This window comes from Thrips palmi, unplaced genomic scaffold (assembly GCF_012932325.1).
Source record: "Thrips palmi isolate BJ-2018 unplaced genomic scaffold, TpBJ-2018v1 HiC_scaffold_12, whole genome shotgun sequence".
NCBI classification, from domain to species: Eukaryota; Metazoa; Arthropoda; class Insecta; order Thysanoptera; family Thripidae; genus Thrips; species Thrips palmi.
The window spans coordinates 9,555,980-9,578,537 of NW_023144623.1; the positions used below are offsets into that span (position 1 = coordinate 9,555,980).

Genomic DNA, 22,558 nt, shown 5'->3' on the forward strand with positions numbered 1-22,558 from the left:
AGGCGGAAGAAGGGGGAGGGGCCGGAGGGGAAGGCAGGGCACCACATGTGCGAGGGCGAGGGGCAGAGGGATGGAGGGCGGAGAGGCAGAGCCCTGCGCGGGGAGCGGCGGCCGGCGGCGGGGCGACCAGCCTCCGCCCGCGCCGCTCCTCCTCCCTCCCCCTCCCCCGCCGCAGAACGCAGAGCTCGCCGTCGTCGTCCCCATCACAGTCACAGTGCTTCTCGTGCTCCTCGTGCCCGTGCCGCAGCCAGGGCTGGGGCGGAACGGAACGGAGTGTGGAGTTGGGACCCACGCAGTGACACGCAGTGGATCTTTGTGAGTGAGAAATGCGCTGGGAAGGCGGAGGAGGCCACGGCCGCGGCCGAGGCCTGCTCGCCCTCGCGGTGCTTGGCGTCCTGGCGGGGTGGGGCCCGGCCGAGGTCCAGGCCGAGCTGCTGACGCCGCCGTACTTCAACTTGGCCGAGAACCGGAGCATCACCGCCACCGCCACCTGCGGCGAGGACTCGCAGGGGCCCGAGCTGTACTGCAAGCTGGTGGGCGCCATCGGCGCCGGCGCCAACATCGAGCGCGAGGGCAACATCAGCCTCATCCAGGGGCAGGTAGGTGTCCAAGGGCCTGGGGCCTGGGGCTTGGGGCCTGGGGGTGGGGAGGGGACGGGGTGGTCTTGTTGCGGCGGGGCGTCGTCGGCGCCCCCGCGGCCCGCGGAGACATCAACGCCGGGGCAGTGGAGTGGAGTGACACTGCTTCTTGCTGCTGCACGTGCCGCACGCCGCACGCGCGTTGGCACCACGCCAGGCACGCCAGGCCGGCCCCGCCGCTGCACCCTGCACCCAAAACAAGGGCTGCATTCATCGCGCCGCGACACCAGGCGGACGCGCCCCGCGCGCCCCGCGGCCCCTCGTGGGGCCTCTCATCCCGGAAAGCGACGGGCTCCGATTTCCGCGGCACCGTCGCGAAGGGCACTCTACTTTGCCTCCTTCCGTGCCGGTTCCACGGCCTTGCCTTGCACATGGCCATGGCACCCAGGGCCGCGTAGAGCCTCGTTGAGCGACGCGCCCCCGAGGGCCACGGCACCGGCACGGCACGGCACGGCCGTGCACACAAAACCCTCCGGCCGGCTTGAAACTAAAAATGGTCGGGCGGGGCGGGGCGGGGCGAGGGTGGGCCGGGTCGTTCCGGCTCTGCGACGCACATGTGTTTCTGAGACGGGGGCCGTCGCTGAGCGCGCTGAGCGAGAAGGCCGCCGCCCCCGACAACCCCCGTGGGCCGCGCCGGCCGCGCCCCTGGGCGCGCACTGTCCATTGACGGGGTCGCCGAACGCCCGCGGCCGCGCGCCTCCGTTATCGGCGGGGGGCGGTGGCAGTGCTCGTTTAGGGGTCGGCCCTGTCGGCCCTGTCGGCCCCGGCGATGCATCTGGACGAGAATAACTTCGGCATGATGGTCCCTTCGGCTGCCCTCGCCCTTCGAGCCCTTCGAGCCCTTCCTCCGCTTCCTCGGCCCGCGGCTGCTCACTTCGTTGTTTCTCCAGCGGGATGCTGCCCCGTCGGGGGTGGGGAATGGGGAATGGATGGGATGGGGTTGGTGGGCGTGGCCTGGCGAGGCGAGGGCGCGCTGTGAGGCTTCTCAGAATCAGCATCCCGCCAGCAGGGCAGCGCAGCAGCCGCCTGCTGTAGCGCTGTAGCGGGCTGCCTTAGCCTTGGCTGCCGAGGCAGTGTTTTCATGTCCGAAAACCAGCGAATGGTCCCCTTGGTACTGCTGCTGAGCAGCCTACAGGCCGACTCCAAAATGCACTTCGCGCCTATCTCTCTCGCACTCGAGGGAGGTTCGGAAGGGTGCGAGAGAGACGGGCCGACGAGGCGCTGCTCGGAATCAGCTACTGCTGGGCGGGCTGGGAGCTTGGAGTCGAGCGAGACGTCGTTATCCGGCCCTTGTTATCACGCAGTGGTTCTCGCCGAGAGAGAGAGAAGCAGAGAGCGAGAGAGCGCTCGCCACCGGCTGCTGCCTACGAGGAAAACGAGGGAAACGCTTGGGCTCGCCTTGCCAATAATGCTGAATTGCTGACTGATTTCTAACGATGGTTTCGGTTTTCGTCGCTCTGGCTCTCTCGCGGTCTGCCTGTATTCCCCGCCAGGCTACGCGAGGCTTGTCTGCTTGGGGGGTGACCACCCTGGCAGGCGAGCGGCGTGCCTCCTCAAGTTGTCAAGTTGTGCGAAGTTGTGAAATCTGAACCGCGCTCCGAGTCCGAGACCCCTGCCGCCACTTCCGCCCCCCCCCCTCTCCCCCCCCCTCCCGACTGTCCACGTAGTCAATGCGGCCCTGCTGCTCGGATCTTAGAACGAGTTTGTCGGTACATTCGCACGCCGGGCGCACATTCTTTCGACAATCTGATTCCTCTCGATCACAATGGCTAGATAGCCGGAGACCCGCACCCGCAGTGCTCAGTCGCGCCCTCCTGGACCTGCGCTAGCTGCTAAGGCTGGGGCGGCCGCGGCCGGACTATCGCGTGGGAACGGGGAACCAGGGGGACCGTCAGAACTGCGTGAGCTGCGGCATGCGTGAGTCGCCCCTCTCCTCACCGCGGATCTCTGTCGCGTTTTCAGCGGCCTTCCCTGCGAACCGCCTTTTTGCATGCACTCGCGCCCTCGCTGTGCGTAACGTAGACGCAGTCGCGGCTACAAAGTAGCCAGCCACGGCGTGCCACGGCGTGCCACGGCGATACGGAGATGGGGGCCAAGATGCCGAGATGCCAGGGCAGCCACGGCGTGCCACGGACGCGTCGCGATGACCTCACAGCTTCCGAGTCATTGATAGCGCGAGACAGTTACGCCAGGGGGGAGGGGGCAGGCTCAGTCGCCTCTAGTTTTTGGCAATGCCGCGTGCGTCCCGCGCCTTTGGGTCCGGTCAGCAAGCTGTAAGAGTCGCGACCTGGGTTCGAACCCCGTCGGCGCCAGGCACCCTTGCGACCTGCGCGGTGCTTGGTCGGTAGTGGAGCCGTGAGGCCCCTTGCTTCCTCGGTCGCGAGCTTCGCGGCTCTCGCGGTTCCGGTCGGAAGTGGCTGGAGCCTGACGCGCTGCTCGCGCTGCTCGAGGCGAAGCATGCCGCGCGCCACGCCGGCCACGCCGCGATGCTGGGGACCGCTGGGGACAGCCGGCCGGGCAGCCCAGCCAGGGCGGTGTCTTGATAGCGCGTTGCCGCGTTGCCGCCTTCGCTCTGGCAAGCCCGGCAAGCCCGGCGGGGCAAGCCTGGCCGATAAGCCAAAGTCATGGAGCGGCATGCCGCACACCACTTCCCACGCCTTTTCGTTATTTCCGTTTATTTGGCCGGTATCAAAATGCGGCATCCCGACCGCCAGGACCGCCTCAAACTATCGGAGACGGCGACTGTCCCGTTGAAATTTCCTTGTATCGTTGCTTTTCGTTCCGGTGTGAGCAAAGTGGGCCGGGCCGGGCAAAGCGTGCGCCGGTGCGCCGATTCGCCACACTTCGTCAATGGCCTTTGTCCTCGAGTAGGGTCGTGTGTGTGTCAGCCTGGTGTCAGCTCACTCGGCGGCCATTCACTAGTCAGCCTCCGCAAACAATAAAATTTGTTGTAATGGACGACATGCCGGGCGCACGTGAAGAAGAAGAAGAGGGGGGGGGGGCTGTAGAGGGGGATGCCACTGCGGGCCGCGGGCCGTTGACCTTCCGGCCACCCGATTGCTGGAGATTTCAATTTCAAAGCGAAGCTCCTGCAATGAGAATGACGGTCTCTGTGACGTGCCTTATGCACTTCGCAGGACTTCGCAGGACTTGGGAGGACCTCGGGAGCAGGGATTGGCTAACCGGGCCAGGTCCTTGGTCCTTCCCGCCGGCTGGACAGCGGCAGTGCCGTCGCCGGGGCCGCGCACCGGGCGGGAAGACCAAACCCGCGCCAAAAGTGTATCCATCCCAATAAATTGACAGACTTTCTGACAAAGTCGGTTGTGAATGTGTGGATGAGTTATCGATGACCTCGTCAACCCGAATCTCACCAACGCGGGATGACAGGGAGGAAACTGGGGGTCTTAGGATTTATGCCACCGGATTTGCCCATTCAATTCCTAATTTTTAAAACACATGTTTTTAAAACTTTTTTGCAGGTTTGCGACTTTTGCGACCCCACGGATCTGCGAAAGAGACACCCGGCGGAGTACGCTGTCGACGGCGCCGAGACCTGGTGGCAGAGCCCTCCCCTGTCCAGAGGCATGAAGTACAACGAGGTCAACCTTACGATCGACCTGGGCCAGGTCAGTCTACAGTCGTGCTTTCTGGTTGTCCACAAGCTGAAAAAGGAGTCACCTCGGGGCACATACTCAGAGAGAGGGGAGGGGGGGGGGGTCAACAATCCACCCCCACAAAGCACCAAACACGGTCATGCGGCCTTCCCTCCGCGGATGAGCGTGCAGTGTGCTGCCACAATTTCCCCCTAGTTTTAAGTGGGAGTGCTATGTTACCCATATGTTTCTTGTTCCTCTGTTTTAGGAATTTCATGTGGCTTATGTTTTCATCAAAATGGCCAATTCACCCCGCCCAGCCATTTGGGTCTTAGAACGATCGACAGACAATGGCAAGACATACAAGCCCTGGCAGTACTTTGCCGATTCTCCGAAGTAATTTCAAACTCATTAGAGGATTTAGTGACATTTTTTTACGAGAGATTTGGTCTTACATTTCTCTTGTGTTTCAGTGAATGTGAAGCATTATTTGGTCCTGAGACCCTGCAGCCAATTACAAGGGATGATCAAGTATTTTGTGAAATGGAGTATTCTAAAATCGTCCCGTTGGAAGGTGGAGAGGTGAGGCCATCGGTAGAAGAACGTTCATATTATTTTAGAAAATGTGTTTATTTGCTTGTAAATTTGTACTCATCCGACAGATAGTTGTATCCTTTCTGAAAAACCGTCCATCAGCAAATGATTTCTTCAACTCCACAATTCTTCAAGAGTTCACAAGAGCCACAAATGTCCGTTTGAGGTTTTTGCGGACAAAGACTCTTCTAGGTCATCTTATGTCAGTAGCAAGGCAAGATCCTACTGTCACTCGCCGGGTAGGTTTTGGGATGTGTGGAAGTTTAAGATTAAAATACACTTGTAAGTGCTAATTTTAAATTTCTGCTGTGCAGTATTTTTATTCCATCAAGGACATCAGTATAGGAGGTCGCTGTGTTTGTAACGGACATGCTGAGAACTGTCATATGACCAGTGCAAAAGATCCATACAAGCTACTGTGCCAGTGTAAACACAACACTGGGGGAGCAAACTGTGAGAAGTGTCTTCCAGGATTTGAGCAAAAACGTTGGCGACAATCAAAGCACTACGAGTTATTTGAGTGTGAACGTATGTCATTTCTTAGCCAAATGCAGAAAATATTGTCCTCTTATCCTTTTTGAAAAAATGTAAATTAACTCTATCTCTTTTTGAAAAAAAATGTTGCAGCTTGTAATTGTTATGGGCATTCAGATCAATGCGAATATGATCCTGAAGTGGATGAAAAACATTTGTCAATCGACATTCATGGTAATTATGAGGGAGGTGGAGTTTGTAAAAATTGCGCCCACAACACAGAGGGTACAAACTGCCATCGCTGTAAGGCAAAATATTATCGACCCTATGGCAAAGAACTGAATGCTACAGATGTTTGTCAACGTAAGAAATGATTAATTTTTATCTCAGGTGCAAAGTAAAAAAAAAAGATTATGTTACATTTTTTCCACTCTATTCTGTTTTTGCAGCCTGCCAGTGTTATGATCCCCGCTTCACTGGCAACTGTGCTGAGTTGACGGGCGTGTGCGAATGTAAGGCAAATTTCACATCACCCAACTGTGACAGCTGTAGTTTTGGGTATTATTCATACCCAGAATGCAAGCAATGTGAATGTTTTATTAATGGCACCAGAGGTGGTGTGTGTGCTGCTGTGGGAGGTCAATGCGCCTGCAAGCAGGCTTATGGAGGCAAATTTTGTAGACAATGCACACAAGGCTTCTTTGGATTCCCTGATTGTACAGGTGCGTATTATATGTAGGAGATAATTTTTAAAAACGGTATTTTTTTTTTTCAAATGGAAACTAACATAATTTTTATTTTCAGAATGTGCCTGCAATCCAGTCGGTTCTCAATCAATGGTGTGTCAAAATGAAACAGGCAAATGTCCCTGCCGAAGTAACTTTGGTGGAAGGCAATGTGACCAATGTGCTGACGGTTATCATAACTATCCTGATTGTATCTGTAAGTGCCTTTTATGCCCATGTTTCTTAAGTCTAGTCAAAGAGTGAATTTTTTATATCTATGGTGATCCCTTTCTTTTCAGTTTGTAAATGTGATGCCAGCGGTACGTTACCTGAAGTATGTGATAAAGGAACTGGGCAGTGCTTGTGCAAAGAAGGCTATGATGGTGAAAGATGTGACAGATGCAAACCAGGATATCACGGCTATCCAAACTGTCACCCATGCAACTGTAGCGATATTGGAAGCTCCTCTTCTATTTGTGATGCAAGTGGCAAATGTCCTTGTCTAACAAACTTTGCTGGACGCACCTGTGACCAGTGTCGCCCGGGATATTACAAATTCCCTGAGTGCTTACGTATGTTTCAGAACTACACTTTTGTCCTTTTTTATGCCTTTACCACTATATTTCTTACATATATATATTTGTTTTGATTTTTTTTTCAGCTTGTAATTGTGACTCCCATGGTTCGCAAGGTGTCAGTTGTGATGCCAATGGTCATTGCCAGTGCAGAGAAAATTTTGAAGGAGCTCGATGTGATAAATGTAAAGAAGGACTCTACAATTTCCCTATCTGTGAAGGTATAGTGCCTCATATAATTTCAATCTTCATCCCTCACCACTATATTTCCAAACCTTATGACAACATTTTTGTTGCTCCTCTTTCCAGAATGTAACTGCAATCCATTTGGTATTATCTCCAACTTTGCTGGCTGTGGTTCACTTCCAGCAGGAGAGCTATGTCAGTGTAAATCTCGTGTGGAAGGACGCATTTGCGATGAGTGCAAACCCACATACTGGAACTTACAAAATCATCATAGAGAGGGTTGTGAAGGTACAGACCAAAAAAAGCAGCTTTTTATGTCAAAAAATATTTTTGAAACAATTTTTTAAATAAAACCAAATATATTTGCAGATTGTGATTGCTATTTACCCGGTGTTACGGGTGGCATAAATGTTTGTGACACCAAGTCTGGACAGTGCCTCTGTAGGCCATCAGTTGGTTCTCGGCGCTGCAATTCTTGCAAAGATGGTTCTTTCAATCTTACTGCGGACAACTTATTTGGATGCTCTGGTTTGTAGCAAAAAATACATTTATCTTTTGCTTTCCAAGGATACTGTTTCATGCAGTCACTGCTTCGTTCCTTGAAGATTAATTCTGCCCTCTGTCTTAGATTGCGGCTGTGACATTGGAGGGTCCGTCGGCAGCACTTGCAACAAAGAATCAGGACAGTGTACATGCCATCCTCGAATAATGGGTCGTACTTGTAATGAACCAATCGACCTTCATTACTTCCCAACCCTGTACCACCTACAATATGAAGCAGAAGATGGTCTGACACCTGAAGGAAATACTGTACGCTACCGTTGGGATGAAAATGAGTTTGCCAACTTCTCTTGGAAAGGATACGTCTTCTTCACAATTCCACAGGTTTGTTCACTTGAATTCAGATCTTAATAATTATTTTGATTGGCAACACTTGACATTACCACTTTAACGAAATGGTAAAAATTACAGAATGAGATTAACTACATTGTGAAAATAGAAAAGCCATCACTTTACCGTATGGTGCTGCGCTACATGAATCCTGGATCTGAACCAGAAACCGCCTACATATCAATCATTCCTGAGAGTGCAGTAGATCCTCTGCAGACCCTTGAAGTTCTCTTGAAACCAACTAATGGCACACCAGCATTCACAACTGTGGCAGGAAAATCCAACACTATTCCTCTTCCTCTTGTCTTGGATCCTGGAACTTGGCTGATCACAATTAAGTACAGGGGTGCACAACCTCTTTTATTGGTAAATTCTTTATCCATGTTATGCAAATTTTTTAAATTTGTACCATTACTATTTTTGAGATCTTTTTCTGCTTTTCAGGATTATTTTGTATTGTTACCTGCTGCCTACTATGAAGCTGGAATTCTTTTGAAACCTGTTTCTGAGCCCTGTGTGGTTGGCAATCAAAGTTTATGTCAGCAATATCACTATCCTAAAATGAATGGTTGTGATATAGTGAGAGGAGAAACCGCCCTTGTTGATGCTTCGGGTAGTCCCCAGCCTATCAGAGAGATATATCAGGATGAAAAGGTTCGTACCTGATAATTCTTAAACATTTCAATCTGCTAAACAGATATAGGGTTTATAGTGTTTTTCTGTCCTCTGCAGCACTTGAGCACTGTTGGTCTCACCAGCAACCCTACCATGCTCTCCTCAACTCAACCGGAGCTTCTCCTAGACATAACTATATCAGAGCCTGGCAAGCATATTCTTGTGATAAATTACGTAACGCCACCAGATGTGACCAGCAGCACCAATGTCACTTTAACAATTCGCAATGAGAATTCCCAATCTGGCCGATCAAGTCTTCCTCCATGTCCCTACACGACTCCCTGCAGGCAAGCAATTATTGACAACCAAGGCCGTGTTTCATCATTTCAACTTGATGGGAACTACATCAAGTTTAGTTTAAAAGTAAGTAAGGTTTATATTTTACATTGCGGCTAGCTCCTTGTTCTGAACATTCTTAACTAATAAAATAAATTTGTAATCTAGGCAGATGGTCCGGCTAACGTTGCTATTGACTGTATAGTTGCAATTCCAAAAGAGGACTGGTCTTTGGATTACATTCAACCTAAGCCAGTGTGCATAAAGAAAGATGGCCAGTGTGTGGCAGCAAAGTTCCCATCTCCCCCAAATACTAAGAAGGTTTGTTGGATTACATGGCTCTCTGTTTTTCACAATCTCATCTTACTGTTAATCTTTACCCTTTATTCCTTTATGTTTTATAGTTTGTGTTTGATACCGACAATAGTATGTCTTCAGTTAAACCCCCAATGATTGCGGACAATTCAAGCTCATGGATATATGTTGACCTAAAAAATCCCAGTGTGGATTTGGAAGGCAAACTTCCTGGTCCTGGTCAATATGTGTTTGTTGTACACTATCATCAACCAGATCATCCAGGTAAGCATCAGTTTTCAAGCTTAAGGAGTGTTTACAATTATAGGTATGCAGGCTTTTTAAGTTTTTCCTTCCTCTCTAAAATGTTGCAGGTTTTAAACTCGATACCATCATACAAAATGGAAAATACCATGAGGGTGTCCTTCCAATCCTCCACTGCCCTTCAAACTCCGGTTGCCGCTCTGTTATTCAAAAAACCCAGGGTGGAAGCAATAGGACTTTACTCTCAGATGACTTTATTTTGACCCTGAAACTGCCAAACCAAGAAGCATCATCACACTTAGGAGTATGGATCAACCAAGTTCTAGTCATTCCTGCAGAAGAATACCATGATGATATTCTCAAACAAGACAATTTAGACCAAACAGGTGCTTTCATAAGCAAGTGCGGTCAGAACAACTTTTACCTGGACCCAAAGACCAAGGGATTCTGCAGGGAGTCTGTGTTCTCCCTTACTTCAGCCTACAACAGCGGGGCTCTTAAGTGCGAATGCAATTTTGAAGGATCAACAAGTTTCAAATGTGAGAAATTTGGTGGCCAGTGCCCTTGTAAACCTAATGTAATAGGAAGGCAGTGTACAGAATGTAAAAATGGGTATTATGATTTTCCAAACTGCAAGCCTTGTGACTGCCCACCAACTGCTTCATGCGAGGAAAAAACTGGTAAGTTATTTATAGATTTATATGAATTATTAAGTTCTGTTAAACATGAATATTGGATTCATCAAAAGTTGATCCATCTCTTAGGAAAGTGCCAGTGTGCTCCCAAGATTAAAGGGGTCAAATGTGATGAATGTGAGGACAATACCTTTAATCTGGATCCCTATTTCGGATGTGAGGACTGTGGCTGTTCCCCTGAGGGTGTTGTTGACAACAACCTGCAGTGCGATTTGAACAATGGAAGCTGCTCGTGAGTCACTCATGACTTTGTTAAATAATATAATGCTGTGTCACATTCAGAATATTCTATCTCTAAATTTCAATCCGAACTATTTTTTTCACAGATGTAAGCCAAATATTATTGGACGCCAATGTGATAAATGCTTGCAGGGGTATTGGCAATTCCCTCTATGTACAATTTGCTCTTGTGATCTACGGGGCAGTAAAGAAGAAATTTGTGACCAGAATACAGCTCAGTGCAACTGCAAAACAAATGTAGAGGGTGAAGCATGTGATGTCTGTGTTGATGGTACTTTTGATATTCAGGCAAGCAATGTCGAAGGCTGCACAAAATGTTTCTGCTTCGGTAAGACCAGCCGCTGTGGCAGTGCTGCCCTATTCCGAGCACAGGTAATCAAAACTAACGTGTGTTTGAAGTAGATTGAAATTTAAAAAAAATAAATAACCACTTTTTATTTTTAAAAAAATATAAAGATACGGAGTATGGATGAATGGGAGTTAGCCACAGTTACATACCAACCAACTGTGGACATATCTCCAATGTCGAGCCGTCCAGATCCTCCCGGATCAGAGGGAATAGTAGCTGACTTAACAGACTCAGAAGCAGTAGATAAAGTTGTTTTCTTCAAAGCACCAAGAAGTTACTATGGAAATATGCTCACAGCATATGGAGGAAAACTGAATTACACTGTTTTCTACACCACTGGTACTTTTGGTAAGTTTTAAGGCCTAACATCTCATTATATTTTTATATTTTAAGTTTTTTAGATTGAGTATAATCTATGAAATTTTTATTTGTTCCAAAGGAAATGCCGTATTATTCCCAGATGTGATTCTACATGGGTCTGCTACCAACCAATATCTTCTTCACTTTAGTGATGAGCAGCCTCCAGCATCACTGAAGTACAATGCTTCTCTGCCTATCATTGAGGCCAATTTCGTTCTTAGCAACGGATTGCGTGTGACAAGGGAATTACTTATGCAAACTCTTCAGACTCTAGATGAAATTTACATCAGGGCCACTTATTGGGACCAAAGTGTTACCTCACGGTAAGTTTCCTTTCCTGGTATAGTAAAATGTGTAACGATAATGTTTTCATTGTTTTATAATTTTTCAGCTGTTAAATGTGATTTTTTTCCTCACTTTATTTTTTTTTAAATTTCCTACAGTCTTTTAGATGTTAGTCTGGATACTGCACAAGAACAGTATAATCCTGATGGAGTTGCCCATTCAGTGGAGCAATGTCTTTGTCCCCCTGGTTACAAAGGCCTCTCATGTGAAGATTGTGCTCCAGGGTTTTATAGGTCTTCAACTGGTCCCTATGGTGGCTATTGTGTTCCTTGTCAATGCAACGGGCATTCAGATGTCTGTGATCCCATTACTGGTATATGTATGGTATGAAATTTTTTATTCATGCTTAATTTTGTTTTCATTTACTTCATTACCAATGAGATGCCTTTAATTATTCCAGGACTGTATACACAACACCACTGGCGATCATTGTGAAGAGTGCTCTGTTGGCTATCATGGAGATGCTACCGGAGGTTCACCATACGATTGCCTTATCTGTGCATGTCCACTACCTATTGCTTCAAACAAGTGAGTACTATTTATTACTACGCTGTGGATTTTACTAGCAGCTCATCACTGAAAATAATCTGTTTTTTGCTTATAGCTTTGCTACCAGCTGTCTTGTCAGCCCTGATGGTAACAGTATCAGCTGTGATTGCAAAGAAGGCTACTTTGGAGCTCGCTGTCATTCATGTGCTGCTGGTTACTATGGTCGGCCAGAAGTTCAAGGTAGTGCTTTCTTTCAAATTAATTCTTTTTTAAATTGGTTTTGATATGACACTAAAATGCATACTTAAAAAAATCATGTTTTGTAGTATTGCTTTTATCGTTTGATAAATCTTTTTTTCAAAAGCTGACACTTAAACATGTGTTTCAATTTTATTTTTATTATTTTAGGTGATTACTGTAAGCCATGTGTCTGCAATAACAATATTGATCCATCCGATGCAAATTCATGTGACTCTGTAACGGGAGAGTGTATGACTTGTCTCAATAACACTTTTGGAGAGAGCTGTCAGTATTGTGCACCAGGATTTTATGGAGATGCAATCATCCGTAAGGACTGCCAAGGCAAGTTCTTACAATGTGAAACATTTTAATTGCATTTCAACAGAACAATTGTGTTGTGTCTTACTCATTCTTTGCCTCTTACAATTTCCTGTCAGGTTGTATTTGTGATGTTTGTGGAACTGCACAGTGCAACAACTTTTCGGGTATCTGTGAGTGTCTGCCCAATGTAGCCGGGGAGAAATGTGACACTTGTGCTCCAGACCATTATGGATTCAGTACATGCAAGGTATAGATGTAGCATTTAGGAATAAGCTGGATTCTTTGATATGTTGAGGTAGACTGATTGGTTTTGATTTTCTCTTGAAGGGATGTACCGCTTGCGATTGTGGTCTGGCATCAGACAGTACGCAATGTGATGATGTGACTGGACAGTGCCGCTGCAAACCAGGAGTGACGGGCAGGACATGCGACAGATGCAAGCCAGGTTACTGGAACTATGGTCCTGAAGGATGTGCCTGTAAGTTTAGGTTGTTTTTTTTATTGTTTTCTTGTTTTGACCTCATTTTCTTATGTATTAATTTCTTTTTGTCTTTCAGCCTGTGGTTGCAATCAAGAATTCTCTCTTGGGTTTGGTTGTAATGCTGCAACGGGTCAATGTGAATGCTTGCCTGGGGTCATTGGAGAGAGGTGTAACGCCTGCCCCTATCGTTGGGTTCTCAAAGAGGGAGAAGGGTGTTTCGAGTGTGATGCTTGCACTCACGGTCTCTTGAATGTGACTGATGAACTTGCAGCTACAATTGATCCACAAAAGCGTGATTTTGAGGTAAATATTTTTCCCATTAAAATCATACTTATGCCCATGTTTCAACAAACTGACATTGAACTAAATGATTTTTCAGTCTGCAGCAGCTAGTCATTTCACTCAGAAACGTCTTGAGTACATAAATGATACTGCCCATGATATGGCTCCATTAGTGATGAAACTTGATCATGTTGATTTTGATCCAATCACTAAGGCTGTTGAAGCCCTTAAGAGTGATGCTGAACAGCATAGTCGAAATGTAAGAACTCCCAAAATAATTGAAATACCAGTAAAAAAAAAAGCATACATTAACAGCAAGTAAACATTTGATATTATTGGACCCATTTCTAAGAAAACAACATTATAATTACAGGGAGAACACAAATGGGAGTTGGCTAAGCAGACAGCGCCCGCTGGCTCTGCAGTGCATCTTTCTTCACTTGATCTAGAAAACGCCATGAGTGTTGCAGCTGACAAGGCAGAAGACACTGTTAAAGAAATTGATACTATCACCTACAGTTTGGATGCAGGATCAGGTAAGTTTTATATCCTTAAAAACAAAATCCAAATTTTGTGTTTATTCTCTTTTTATGGTTTATGCATTTCTTTTTCCTGTCAATAGGCACTCAAACTGAATATTCCATTCGCATCGGGGAAAAGGAACTGGAGGAGATTGACAAACAAGACTTCTCTGACTCCAAGAATGAAGCTGAGCGAGTATTACAAAAAGCAGCAGAAGCCAAAGAGGACATGGAAGAATACTCAAAGCCAGTTACAGATCATACACACCTATTGAATGCATTGCAAAAGCAGCTGGATGATTTCAACGAAAAATTAGAGGATTTGAGAAATAATTCAGACTCAACCTTGAAGAGGACAACTGAGACAAACATCCTTAACCAGCAAAACAAGTAGGTGCAATTTTGTGTATAATGAATATTTTTAACATTTTTAACACTTTTATAATACTGGTCATTTATCTTGAAAGGAATGCTAAGGTAAAGAATAAAATCACTGCCGTTGAAAATCTGGCAAAGACTGCTGCAGAGGTGTTAACTGATTCAAAGCAGTCACTGAATACAACAACAAATTTAATACTTGAGGCTAAGGAAGATTTTGAGCAAATTGGTGAGATTTATGATTTGACCACTGTCCTTTCACAAAATTCAATCATCTTCTCTCTATTTACAAACCTGTTTTCCCTTCACAGGCAGTGAGGCATCTAAGGTCAAAGAATCTAAGAATACCCTGAATGACACCATCACTGAACTGGGCATCAAACTTAAGGAAATTGATGATTTGAAAATTTCCGCAGACATTCATGCTGAAAACCTGGAAAACATGGTATGTTTCAGATAAGGTGGCCCTGGCCACCAGTATTGTTGTTTGCTTATTGATTGAGTAAACTTATTTCTTCCTGCAGGCTGCTAAGCTAGAAAACCAGTTGTCTCCAGCCAGAGACAGAGCACAGTATGCCCTGACTGCAGCCAATGCTTATGTGGATATTGTGAACACTACGCAATATGCATTGAAAATAGCTACTGAAGCAGAACAGGCAGCACAAAATGCCTCCGATCTGGTAAAATTATTATTTGACCAGTAAGCACATTTTTTAAGCTCTCTTACAGAGAATGTTGATTAACTGTTTTTTTTCTTTCTTTAGTTGCTAGGATTAGGGGATAAAACTTATGAATCCCAGGTGCGGTCGAATGCACTCCTCCAAAATGCAAGTGATAAATTAGGAATAGCCCAAGGAATGGCACCAAAACTTCAGTTCTCTAAAGATAATGTCACATATGTGACAGATCTGACACAGTCAGGGGAAAAGGGAATCGATGACATTGTCAGGTATTTATATCTTATTTTTGGTCAGTGAGAAAAATGTATTAAAGAGTGATAAAGTATTACTAATGTTCTCTTTCTTCAATTTCAGGGGTCTTGGAAACATACCTAGTCTTTCATTAATTGACACTGTAAACAAGGCAGGTGAAGAAAGTGCGAGAGCTCAAGAGTCTGTGCAAGATGCTGTGTCAGCTATCAACGATATTTTAACTATGTTGCCAGAGCAGTCACAGATGGCTAAACAAGTTCCTAAAGATTTTGGAGATTCACGAGAAGCTATAAATCAAGCTGATAACCAATGTAGGCCTCAAAGCTATTTTTGGACTGATTCCTATAGCACGAAAGCTATCCTCAAAACTGAATTATGATTGTGTTAAAATTAAATTATAAGCCTTAAATTTGTTATAATTATGTTTGTCTTTCAGTGCGACTTCTTCCCAGATTGGATACATTCAAAACAACTTCAGATAACATAAATCAAGGACAAACAGCTCTTAATAGGACTGGTGCTCTTGTGAAAGATGCCATTGATGACTTAAAGAAAAAGGTGGCGGAAGCAAAAGAAAATACAAACAGGTAATGCTTTTTCCTTGCATCTGAAAACCAAGTGGTACTTTCTGTACCCGATTTTTTAATGTCCACCGCTGTGCACTATTCTACAATGATATTCTTGTTTGATTTGCAGAATCAAAGTTGGTGTACGGTTTTACCCTAATACTACTTTGCAGTTGAGAAATCCTGAAAGCTTGTCTCAACAGGCAACATCTTCTCGAATCTCTGTGTTTTTCAAAACAGAACAGAAGAATGGCTTTATTCTCTATCTGGGCAATGAGAAAGACACTAATAGAAAATTAAGACGAACAAAAACGGTTGGCTCTCCCGCTTCCATGCACTGAATGTTAGCACTGTCTCATGTTAGCAAGACTCATTTTCTATCATTTATTTTTATTTCAGGACGATTACCTCGCATTGGTAGTTGAAAATGGCTATCCAGTACTTATTGCCGATCTTGGTTCAAGACCACAACGGTTCATTGTTGACAAGGTTGTAGCTGATGGAAATTGGTACCAAGCAATTATAGAGAGGTTTGTGTCAAGATTAAAGTATGTGAATAAGAGTGATGTAGAGTTCATCCACTTCTATAATGTACCACTACTTGCAGAATTGGTAAGAGTGCCAGCCTGACAATCCGTGAGGAAGGAAGGGATGGGGAAGACATTTTGCATGTGAAAGAGGATGTGATCAATGGCTCAAGTTCCATTTTAAATGTTGATCCCGAACATTCAAAACTGTTTGTTGGTGGTTACCCGACTTCCTTCAAAATCCAAGACGAGATCAAAGAATCATCATTTGATGGTGAAATGGAAGACCTTGTTGTAGGAGACACTCCGATCTCTCTTTGGAACTTTGTTGATGCTGCCAATAATCACAATGGTGCAAGAGAGAGGTGAGTTTTGTAAATTTGTTCCAAGCCCTAAATTCCTTCCATAAAGCTAATTTTTCAAAGTCTGAATTTCTGTTTCTTTCTTTTCAGGGATCAGCTTGTGAATCGTAATCCGAACACTGGTTATCGATTTAATGGTACTGGTCATGTTGCTTTGGACGCCCGCTCATATCTTCAAAGGGACCGTTCCTCTGTACAATTCGATTTCCAGACCAAAAAATCTTATGGGCTATTGTTCCTCATTGGAAACGACAGGCAGTATCTTTCTGTGGAACTCCGAGATGGACGAGTCCTTTATCAGGTATGAGTCTGAAATATGAATTTGGAAACAATTAGATAAAACAAAGCCAGTATCAATGTTTTTTTTTTTTTGTTTTTTTTTTCAGTTTGACCTAGGAGATGGAACAGTGAGGATACTATCTCCTGAAGGTGTCAAATACAATGATGGAAAATGGCACAATGTAGAAGCAGGTCGTGATCACACTACTGGTCTCCTTAAGATTGATCGTGAGGAATCTGCAAAGGTACCACAGAATCTAAATTTAATTATTTTTTTTTAAATTTTGTACATTGCTTCACAGTTTTCTTTCTTACATTTTTCCTGCTTGTTGTTTAGTCCCAATCAGGTGGTTCCATAGTGGAACTTATTGCATCAAATGTGATGTACTTTGGTGGCTACCCGGACACCCATTCATATAAAGATGTCACAAACACTGGCTTTGATGGATGCATTAAAGATGTTCAAATTGAGAGTGCTACAATTGACCTGAGCAAGAATGTAAAGGCTACTGGTGTATCTCCAGGCTGCCCTCCTAAGGTAACATTTCTCTTTCATAAATATTTATGACTGCTCTAGTCATCTGTGCTTCAACTTGCCAATCCTGATTGTCAACAGCTTGTGAGACAAGTTTCATTCAGTGACAAAGCTGCAGGCTACATGCAATGGCCTAACGTCAATGCTTATGATGAAATTCAATTGACCCTGCGCTTCAAAACTTCATCATCTCCTGGCCTGATTGCATACATCACGGATGAAGACCAAACATCTACTCTTTCTCTGTCTATGGTGAATGGCATTTTAGTTTTGAGATCAAAGACAGCAGAAGTAACTTCCAACGATTCTAAGTACAACGATGGGCAGTGGCATGTTGTGACCGCAACGTATGATCAGAATGGATTGCAGATATACGTGGACGATTATGACAGTTTCAAGTAAGTTTTGACAATGCTTTCAGTTTTCTCTTAAATTAATGTCAAAATTAACAGCTTTTTATACTAATTTTAGAACACCAAATCCGGGTTACTTACAAATTCAAGATGGAAGTCTCTTCTTCGGTGGGTTGCCCGAAGATTACAATCTCTCCCCGGGAGCCAGTGCATCAGCCAATCCATTTGTTGGATGTCTTGCTGATGCAACTATTGGAAGAGACCTCATCAATTTTGCCAATATCACTAGTCGCCGTAATGTCATTCTCAACAAGTGCCCCACAGGTTCAGATCCTACTGACAACCCTGGACTTGGTGAGCCCATATTTTCCTTTACGAGGGAATTATGTTTCTACTACATTGTTCTGCTATGTGATTGATAAAAATTTTGTTTTTTACTCTTTTTCATGTCTAGATGACGATGGTAAAGGCCCAGAAGGTATAGACCCCTCAGTTAATTTTTAAAATTGACTTTTCCTCAGATGTTAATGGTTTTTCTTTTCTATTTCAGTAGATGCGGAAGAACCAGCTGTAAACGTTCCAGCTCCAACTACACCTACACCCGCCCCGCTGCCGACTCCAGCACCGACTCCTTCTGGCCAGTGTGTCCTGCCATTAAGTCCAGCTAGTGACCCAGATGTGGAAGAGGGACATGGCATGCGCTTTGGTCAGTTGCATATATGCTCTTTTTCCCTGCCCCCTGAAGAGATTTTTTTACTAATGGTTATTGTTTTACATTTCTGTAGGAAGTAAACCACTCAGTCGTTTTGAGTTCGGATCTCTCCATAGGGCCTTGAAGAATAGGTTTGAACTCACTGTTGACTTCAAAACAGATCAACCTAATGGCACGATATTCTTTGTTGCTGATAAGAATTATCTTGATCATATAGCTGTGTATTTGGTTAATGGCAAGGTAATGTGCATTTACTATGGTTTTGTGCTTGTTCATGCTGAGCCATTTAACACAAAAAGTTTCTTTCCCAGGTTCACTACAGCTTCAACTGTGGTTCTGGCTCAGCTTTGCTTGTCAGCAAAGAAGCTTACGATGACAATCAGTGGCACTCAGTTATATTCTCTCGCAAAGAAATGAATGGCTCTCTTACTATTGACCAAGTACTAGTGGCAAGTGGAGCATCTGCAGGCAACACCAAGACTCTTAATGTGGAACCTCCGTACTACTTAGGAAGCCTAGCAGAGCCTTTGCTTTTGAAAGAAAAGAATCACCCGCTGAGCATATTGAATGTAAGCAAATTTATTTTTAAGCTTTTCTATTTTAAATGAGAAACTTTTTGATTCTCATCTTTGTTTTTGTTTTCTACCCCTTCAGAATATTCCTGGATTTATTGGTTGCTTGCGTGGCTTCAAAATGAATAAGAAGCTGGTCACTAATCGTACTCTGTCAGAGGGAGTTTTGCCATGTTCTGATAAAATTGAGAAAGGATTCTTTATTGGACCAGAGGGTGGATACATTAAAGCTTGTAAGTTTTTGGCATCTTTTTTTTTCTATGAAATGCAGTTGGATGACTTGTCATTTAATTATTTATTTATTTTTATTTATTCTGATTGTTCATTTTGCAGTCGATAAATTCCGAGTGGGCCTGGAAATTAATGTGTCACTCGAAGTGAAGCCCAGATACACCTCTGGTATTCTAGTGGCGGTGCACAGTTCCAAAGACTACCTTCTGTTGCAATTGGTTAATGGAACCATCAAGTTCACTGTAGACAATGGGCGCGGTCCCATTACCGTCCAGTACACACCGCCTCAGCCACAGGATGTGTGCAATGGCGACTGGATCAAAATTGAAGGTAAGATGCCTGAGAGTTTCCCTTGTCTCTGCAGTCTTCTCATGTGTCTCAAACCTATTACTCATGAATACCCAAACCTAAAATACCTGTTCTATTATTCTTTTCCCTCAGCAATGAAGTTGAAGAACTTTGTGACTATTGGAGTCAATGGATACTATGTGGATCCATTTGTTGGAGCTTCTGGCAGCGATGCAACAGACACTCGGCATCCAATGTACATTGGAGGAGTTCCAAACCTGCATAGCCTGAGTGACCTTCGTGGAGCTGAAACAACAGAACAGTTTGTTGGATGCATCAGAAATGTGGCCATCACAAGAGACAACAAACCGTTCCCAATGTCATTGTCTGCATCAAGAACTGTTGGCAGTGTCATAAGTAATGTGTGTCCGACCATTTAAATGGTGCACAAATTAGAAGACCAAATGACTCCCTGTGAAGAGTAATGATCAATTAAGTTAATTTATCCATGCACTGCCATAATCATCTTAAATGAATTTCTTTTTGGCAAACCGAATTAGTACAATGCTAGAGTACTGCTAATTTATTTTTATTAATAATAATACCAATAAATACAAAATTTCTTTAGTAAGTGGGATACGTGATAAGTGAATAGGAGCAGCTTTCTTATTTGGCAGTAATTGTATTTCTTTGTGTTCATGCGAAAGAGGACAATAATCCAATAAAAAGGGAAACAAGAAAGTAAATTGAACTTTCAAAACAACCTTAAAGGTCATGAAATTTATGTTTCTAAAGTTGATTTGCTAATTTCCTTTGAATTCAACCTTGTTTTGAGAAGCTGTCTTCATATTGAATGGAATGAATGAAAAAGTGGAACAAACTGTAGACTGATTTTTAATACCATTCAAAGCTTGTATAGAATAGAGTATGTCAAGTGCTATTATGAGATAGAACGTTGTTTCTAATTTCTTTAAGCCCACTCTGTAAGTATGTATGTATGTTTGTATCTATGTATGTATGCTTGTGTGAATGCTTGTGTGTATGTGTTTGGTTGTAAGTAAAGAAGGGTTTGTGTTTATTCGTAAGTTTATTTGTCAGTAGCGTTCTTGAATGTGTGTTTATCACGGTTTATGTAAAGGCACAATTTATAGTTTGTTACCTGAACAAGACAAGCAGTATACTTTCTCACTTGGTACCATGATATGAATGATTACACAGAAGTGTTATTCTGAGAGGCAGTGGATATGGTGGACATGGTGCTGTGTGCAACCTCTTACAGCGAAAATAGATAATTTGTGAATAGTTGTTAAAGGCTTAAATGTTCTGTTTCTTGTTTTGTTTTGTGGTCTGTCTGACGTTTGTAAATATATGTTGTATAGAGTGTGAAATTGAGGTTGAACAATTAAATAAAGTAATGATTGTTAATTTATTTTTTATTCGAAAAAGTTATTGTCATAATGGAAAATGAGAAGACATCGAGTGAGAATATCTATGGCTATTGTAGAAAGTTACTGCTCAAAATGAAAACTTCTGTCATTATCACCAGGCTTCCAGAATTTAGACAAAAACTTTATGTCTAAGTTGTTACTCAAAGACAGTTGTATCATTCTCAAAGTTAATGATTCGGGACTGAAGGCTTTAGAATCAAGATCAGATTTGAGTTCTTTCTTGCTAAGGAAATTCTTACGACACTCACAGCCAGTTGAAATTACAGAATAATCTAGGAGAGGAACTGTCCTAAATTTTGTTGCTACATAAATGCAATCCATGTCATATATATCATCAAAGCCAATGTCATTCAAAGTGGACACTGGGCAATGTAATGATATCATATGCTTTTCTGCTACAGTGTATGAGTTGCGCACACATATTTTCTCTAACAAAGGCAAATTTTTGGTGATGACATTAATATTTTCTGAAGTGAGCCAATTTCCTTCTATTCTTAGAATTTTGAGGTCATGCAGATATTTTGATAGAATAGAAAACATGTCTTCTTCTACAATGTCAAATTGATTCAAATTTAATTCATTTAACCTGTGCAATAAGTCTCCATATTGGCTAATGTCATTCAGAAAAGCGACTGACTCAAGCTCTCTATCATGCAAAAATCGTCCATTCAATTCAAGGAAATTTAAATTAAGTGACTCATTGTGATATGAGATTAGTAGTTTCATATTAATGGATAAATTTTTGAGAGATTTGTAACATTTATGCACACACCTTTGAACACCAGAACTAGAGGCACCCATTGTTGGCAACTTAAGCGATTGGAGATGATCTTTGTTTTTCATAATAAGAGTCTGAACTACATCCAATTCTCTGCTTGATCTGAAATTTTCAGACAATTCCTCAAAATCTTTCAGGTCCAGTGTTTCTATTTTATTGCAACCAGCGGATTGAAGAAATTCATCAAAGTACCATTTTGTACTGAATCCTCCATACAAAGTTAAATGTCTGAGATTTTCCATACCTCCAATCAAATTGAATAAAAGTCCAGGGCGTGCATCTTTCATGGCATAGCAAGTTTTTTCGTCTGTACCGAAAGACACAAGCTCATCATTAATGCACAATGTCAATGATTCAAGATTTGACCTAAACTTGTTTAAAATTTGTATAACTTTAGTTGGGTTTGTACGACAAGTCCCAAGAAAGCTTAGCCTTTTTAATACAGTAATGTTTGAGGACAGCAATGCTTGTGTAGCTTCTTCCTCCATAGCTTCATGACCACCTAAATGCAAGTATTTAATTTGTTTACTAGCAATATGCATAGTTGCTGTAAATGCACTATATTTGATTGAATCGTAAAAGACAAATCGATCACTCCATAACTCTGGATCAGATGCCAGCTTTTCCCACCTCATGCAAACTTTGGCTACAGAAAATACAATATCTTGGTTGTCCAAATGCTGGAATATTGAGAGTAGCACCTCATCTGGTAGTGCACTGAAGGTCCCTTCAACCTGAAGCAATCAGATAATTATTGATTCATTCCGTGTCCAAATCACTCGGTTTGGGTAAGAGGCAATTTCAAGCACCTGTTCATCAGCAATAGCAGTTGCAGTATCATCCTCGGCCATTGTTGCCATTTCCTTCGTCACCAGCAGACGTAAAACGACAGCGTCACTTGTCACTTGCGACACGGCGACGCACTTGTGCAATCAGTTTCACGTCCGTGAACAACATGTCAGGCATGCGCAGAACCGCCGTCTGGCTTAGGGGCTGGGGGGTGGGTTGTTAGAACCAACCAGGGTAGGGGAGGCAGGGAGCATCTTGCACCCCTAAAAGTCCTTCCCTAAACTTGGCGGCCACGATGAC

General features: G+C 44.0%; 2 protein-coding genes across 5 annotated transcripts; one reads left to right on the forward strand and one right to left on the reverse strand.

Moving 5' to 3' along the window:
* The first annotated feature begins 226 nt into the window (after window positions 1–226).
* On the forward strand, window positions 227–20,668 carry LOC117639890 (laminin subunit alpha). 4 transcript variants are annotated; one of them, XM_034375846.1, is made up of 55 exons: window positions 227–599; window positions 4,118–4,264; window positions 4,500–4,627; window positions 4,705–4,813; window positions 4,894–5,064; window positions 5,140–5,353; window positions 5,453–5,662; window positions 5,749–6,021; window positions 6,104–6,241; window positions 6,324–6,596; window positions 6,686–6,820; window positions 6,909–7,073; window positions 7,155–7,313; window positions 7,414–7,670; window positions 7,758–8,042; window positions 8,121–8,330; window positions 8,409–8,714; window positions 8,796–8,948; window positions 9,032–9,206; window positions 9,296–9,865; window positions 9,950–10,112; window positions 10,207–10,492; window positions 10,577–10,817; window positions 10,909–11,152; window positions 11,273–11,498; window positions 11,575–11,702; window positions 11,779–11,903; window positions 12,072–12,245; window positions 12,341–12,471; window positions 12,552–12,702; window positions 12,782–13,008; window positions 13,085–13,246; window positions 13,361–13,523; window positions 13,610–13,898; window positions 13,976–14,115; window positions 14,198–14,331; window positions 14,411–14,566; window positions 14,651–14,835; window positions 14,921–15,129; window positions 15,255–15,405; window positions 15,515–15,698; window positions 15,784–15,914; window positions 15,992–16,276; window positions 16,364–16,574; window positions 16,660–16,797; window positions 16,890–17,090; window positions 17,169–17,485; window positions 17,559–17,794; window positions 17,895–17,918; window positions 17,991–18,146; window positions 18,226–18,392; window positions 18,464–18,721; window positions 18,807–18,957; window positions 19,058–19,285; window positions 19,397–20,668. In XM_034375846.1, exons 1-55 carry the CDS (start codon window positions 327–329, stop codon window positions 19,681–19,683), a joined length of 11,010 nt encoding a protein of 3,669 aa, XP_034231737.1. In that variant the 5' UTR covers window positions 227–326; the 3' UTR covers window positions 19,684–20,668. The 4 variants fall into 4 exon arrangements, with proteins under 4 accessions (XP_034231737.1, XP_034231738.1, XP_034231739.1 ...); XM_034375847.1 differs by having other exon boundaries at window positions 17,994–18,146; XM_034375848.1 differs by having other exon boundaries at window positions 17,895–17,903.
* LOC117639891 lies at window positions 20,620–22,419 on the reverse strand. Its single transcript, XM_034375850.1, has 2 exons — window positions 22,279–22,419; window positions 20,620–22,203 (listed from the first exon to the last, which is right to left on the reverse strand). The coding sequence occupies exons 1-2, from the start codon at window positions 22,327–22,329 to the stop codon at window positions 20,752–20,754; spliced, it is 1,503 nt and encodes a 500-aa protein (XP_034231741.1). The 5' UTR covers window positions 22,330–22,419; the 3' UTR covers window positions 20,620–20,751.
* Window positions 22,420–22,558: the final 139 nt, after the last annotated feature.

Bases quoted from the DNA above. Each gene is read 5' to 3' on its own strand.
- LOC117639891 (XM_034375850.1), bottom strand. From the start codon at position 22,329: ATGGCAACAATGGCCGAGGATGATACTGCAACTGCTATTGCTGATGAA. The intron at 22,204-22,278 runs GTGCTTGAAATT...TGATTGCTTCAG, and splicing joins CTGCTATTGCTGATGAACAG to GTTGAAGGGACCTTCAGTGC.
- LOC117639890 (XM_034375846.1), top strand. From the start codon at position 327: ATGCGCTGGGAAGGCGGAGGAGGCCACGGCCGCGGCCGAGGCCTGCTC. The intron at 4,628-4,704 runs GTAATTTCAAAC...CTTGTGTTTCAG, and splicing joins TACTTTGCCGATTCTCCGAA to TGAATGTGAAGCATTATTTG. The intron at 11,153-11,272 runs GTAAGTTTCCTT...AATTTCCTACAG, and splicing joins GACCAAAGTGTTACCTCACG to TCTTTTAGATGTTAGTCTGG.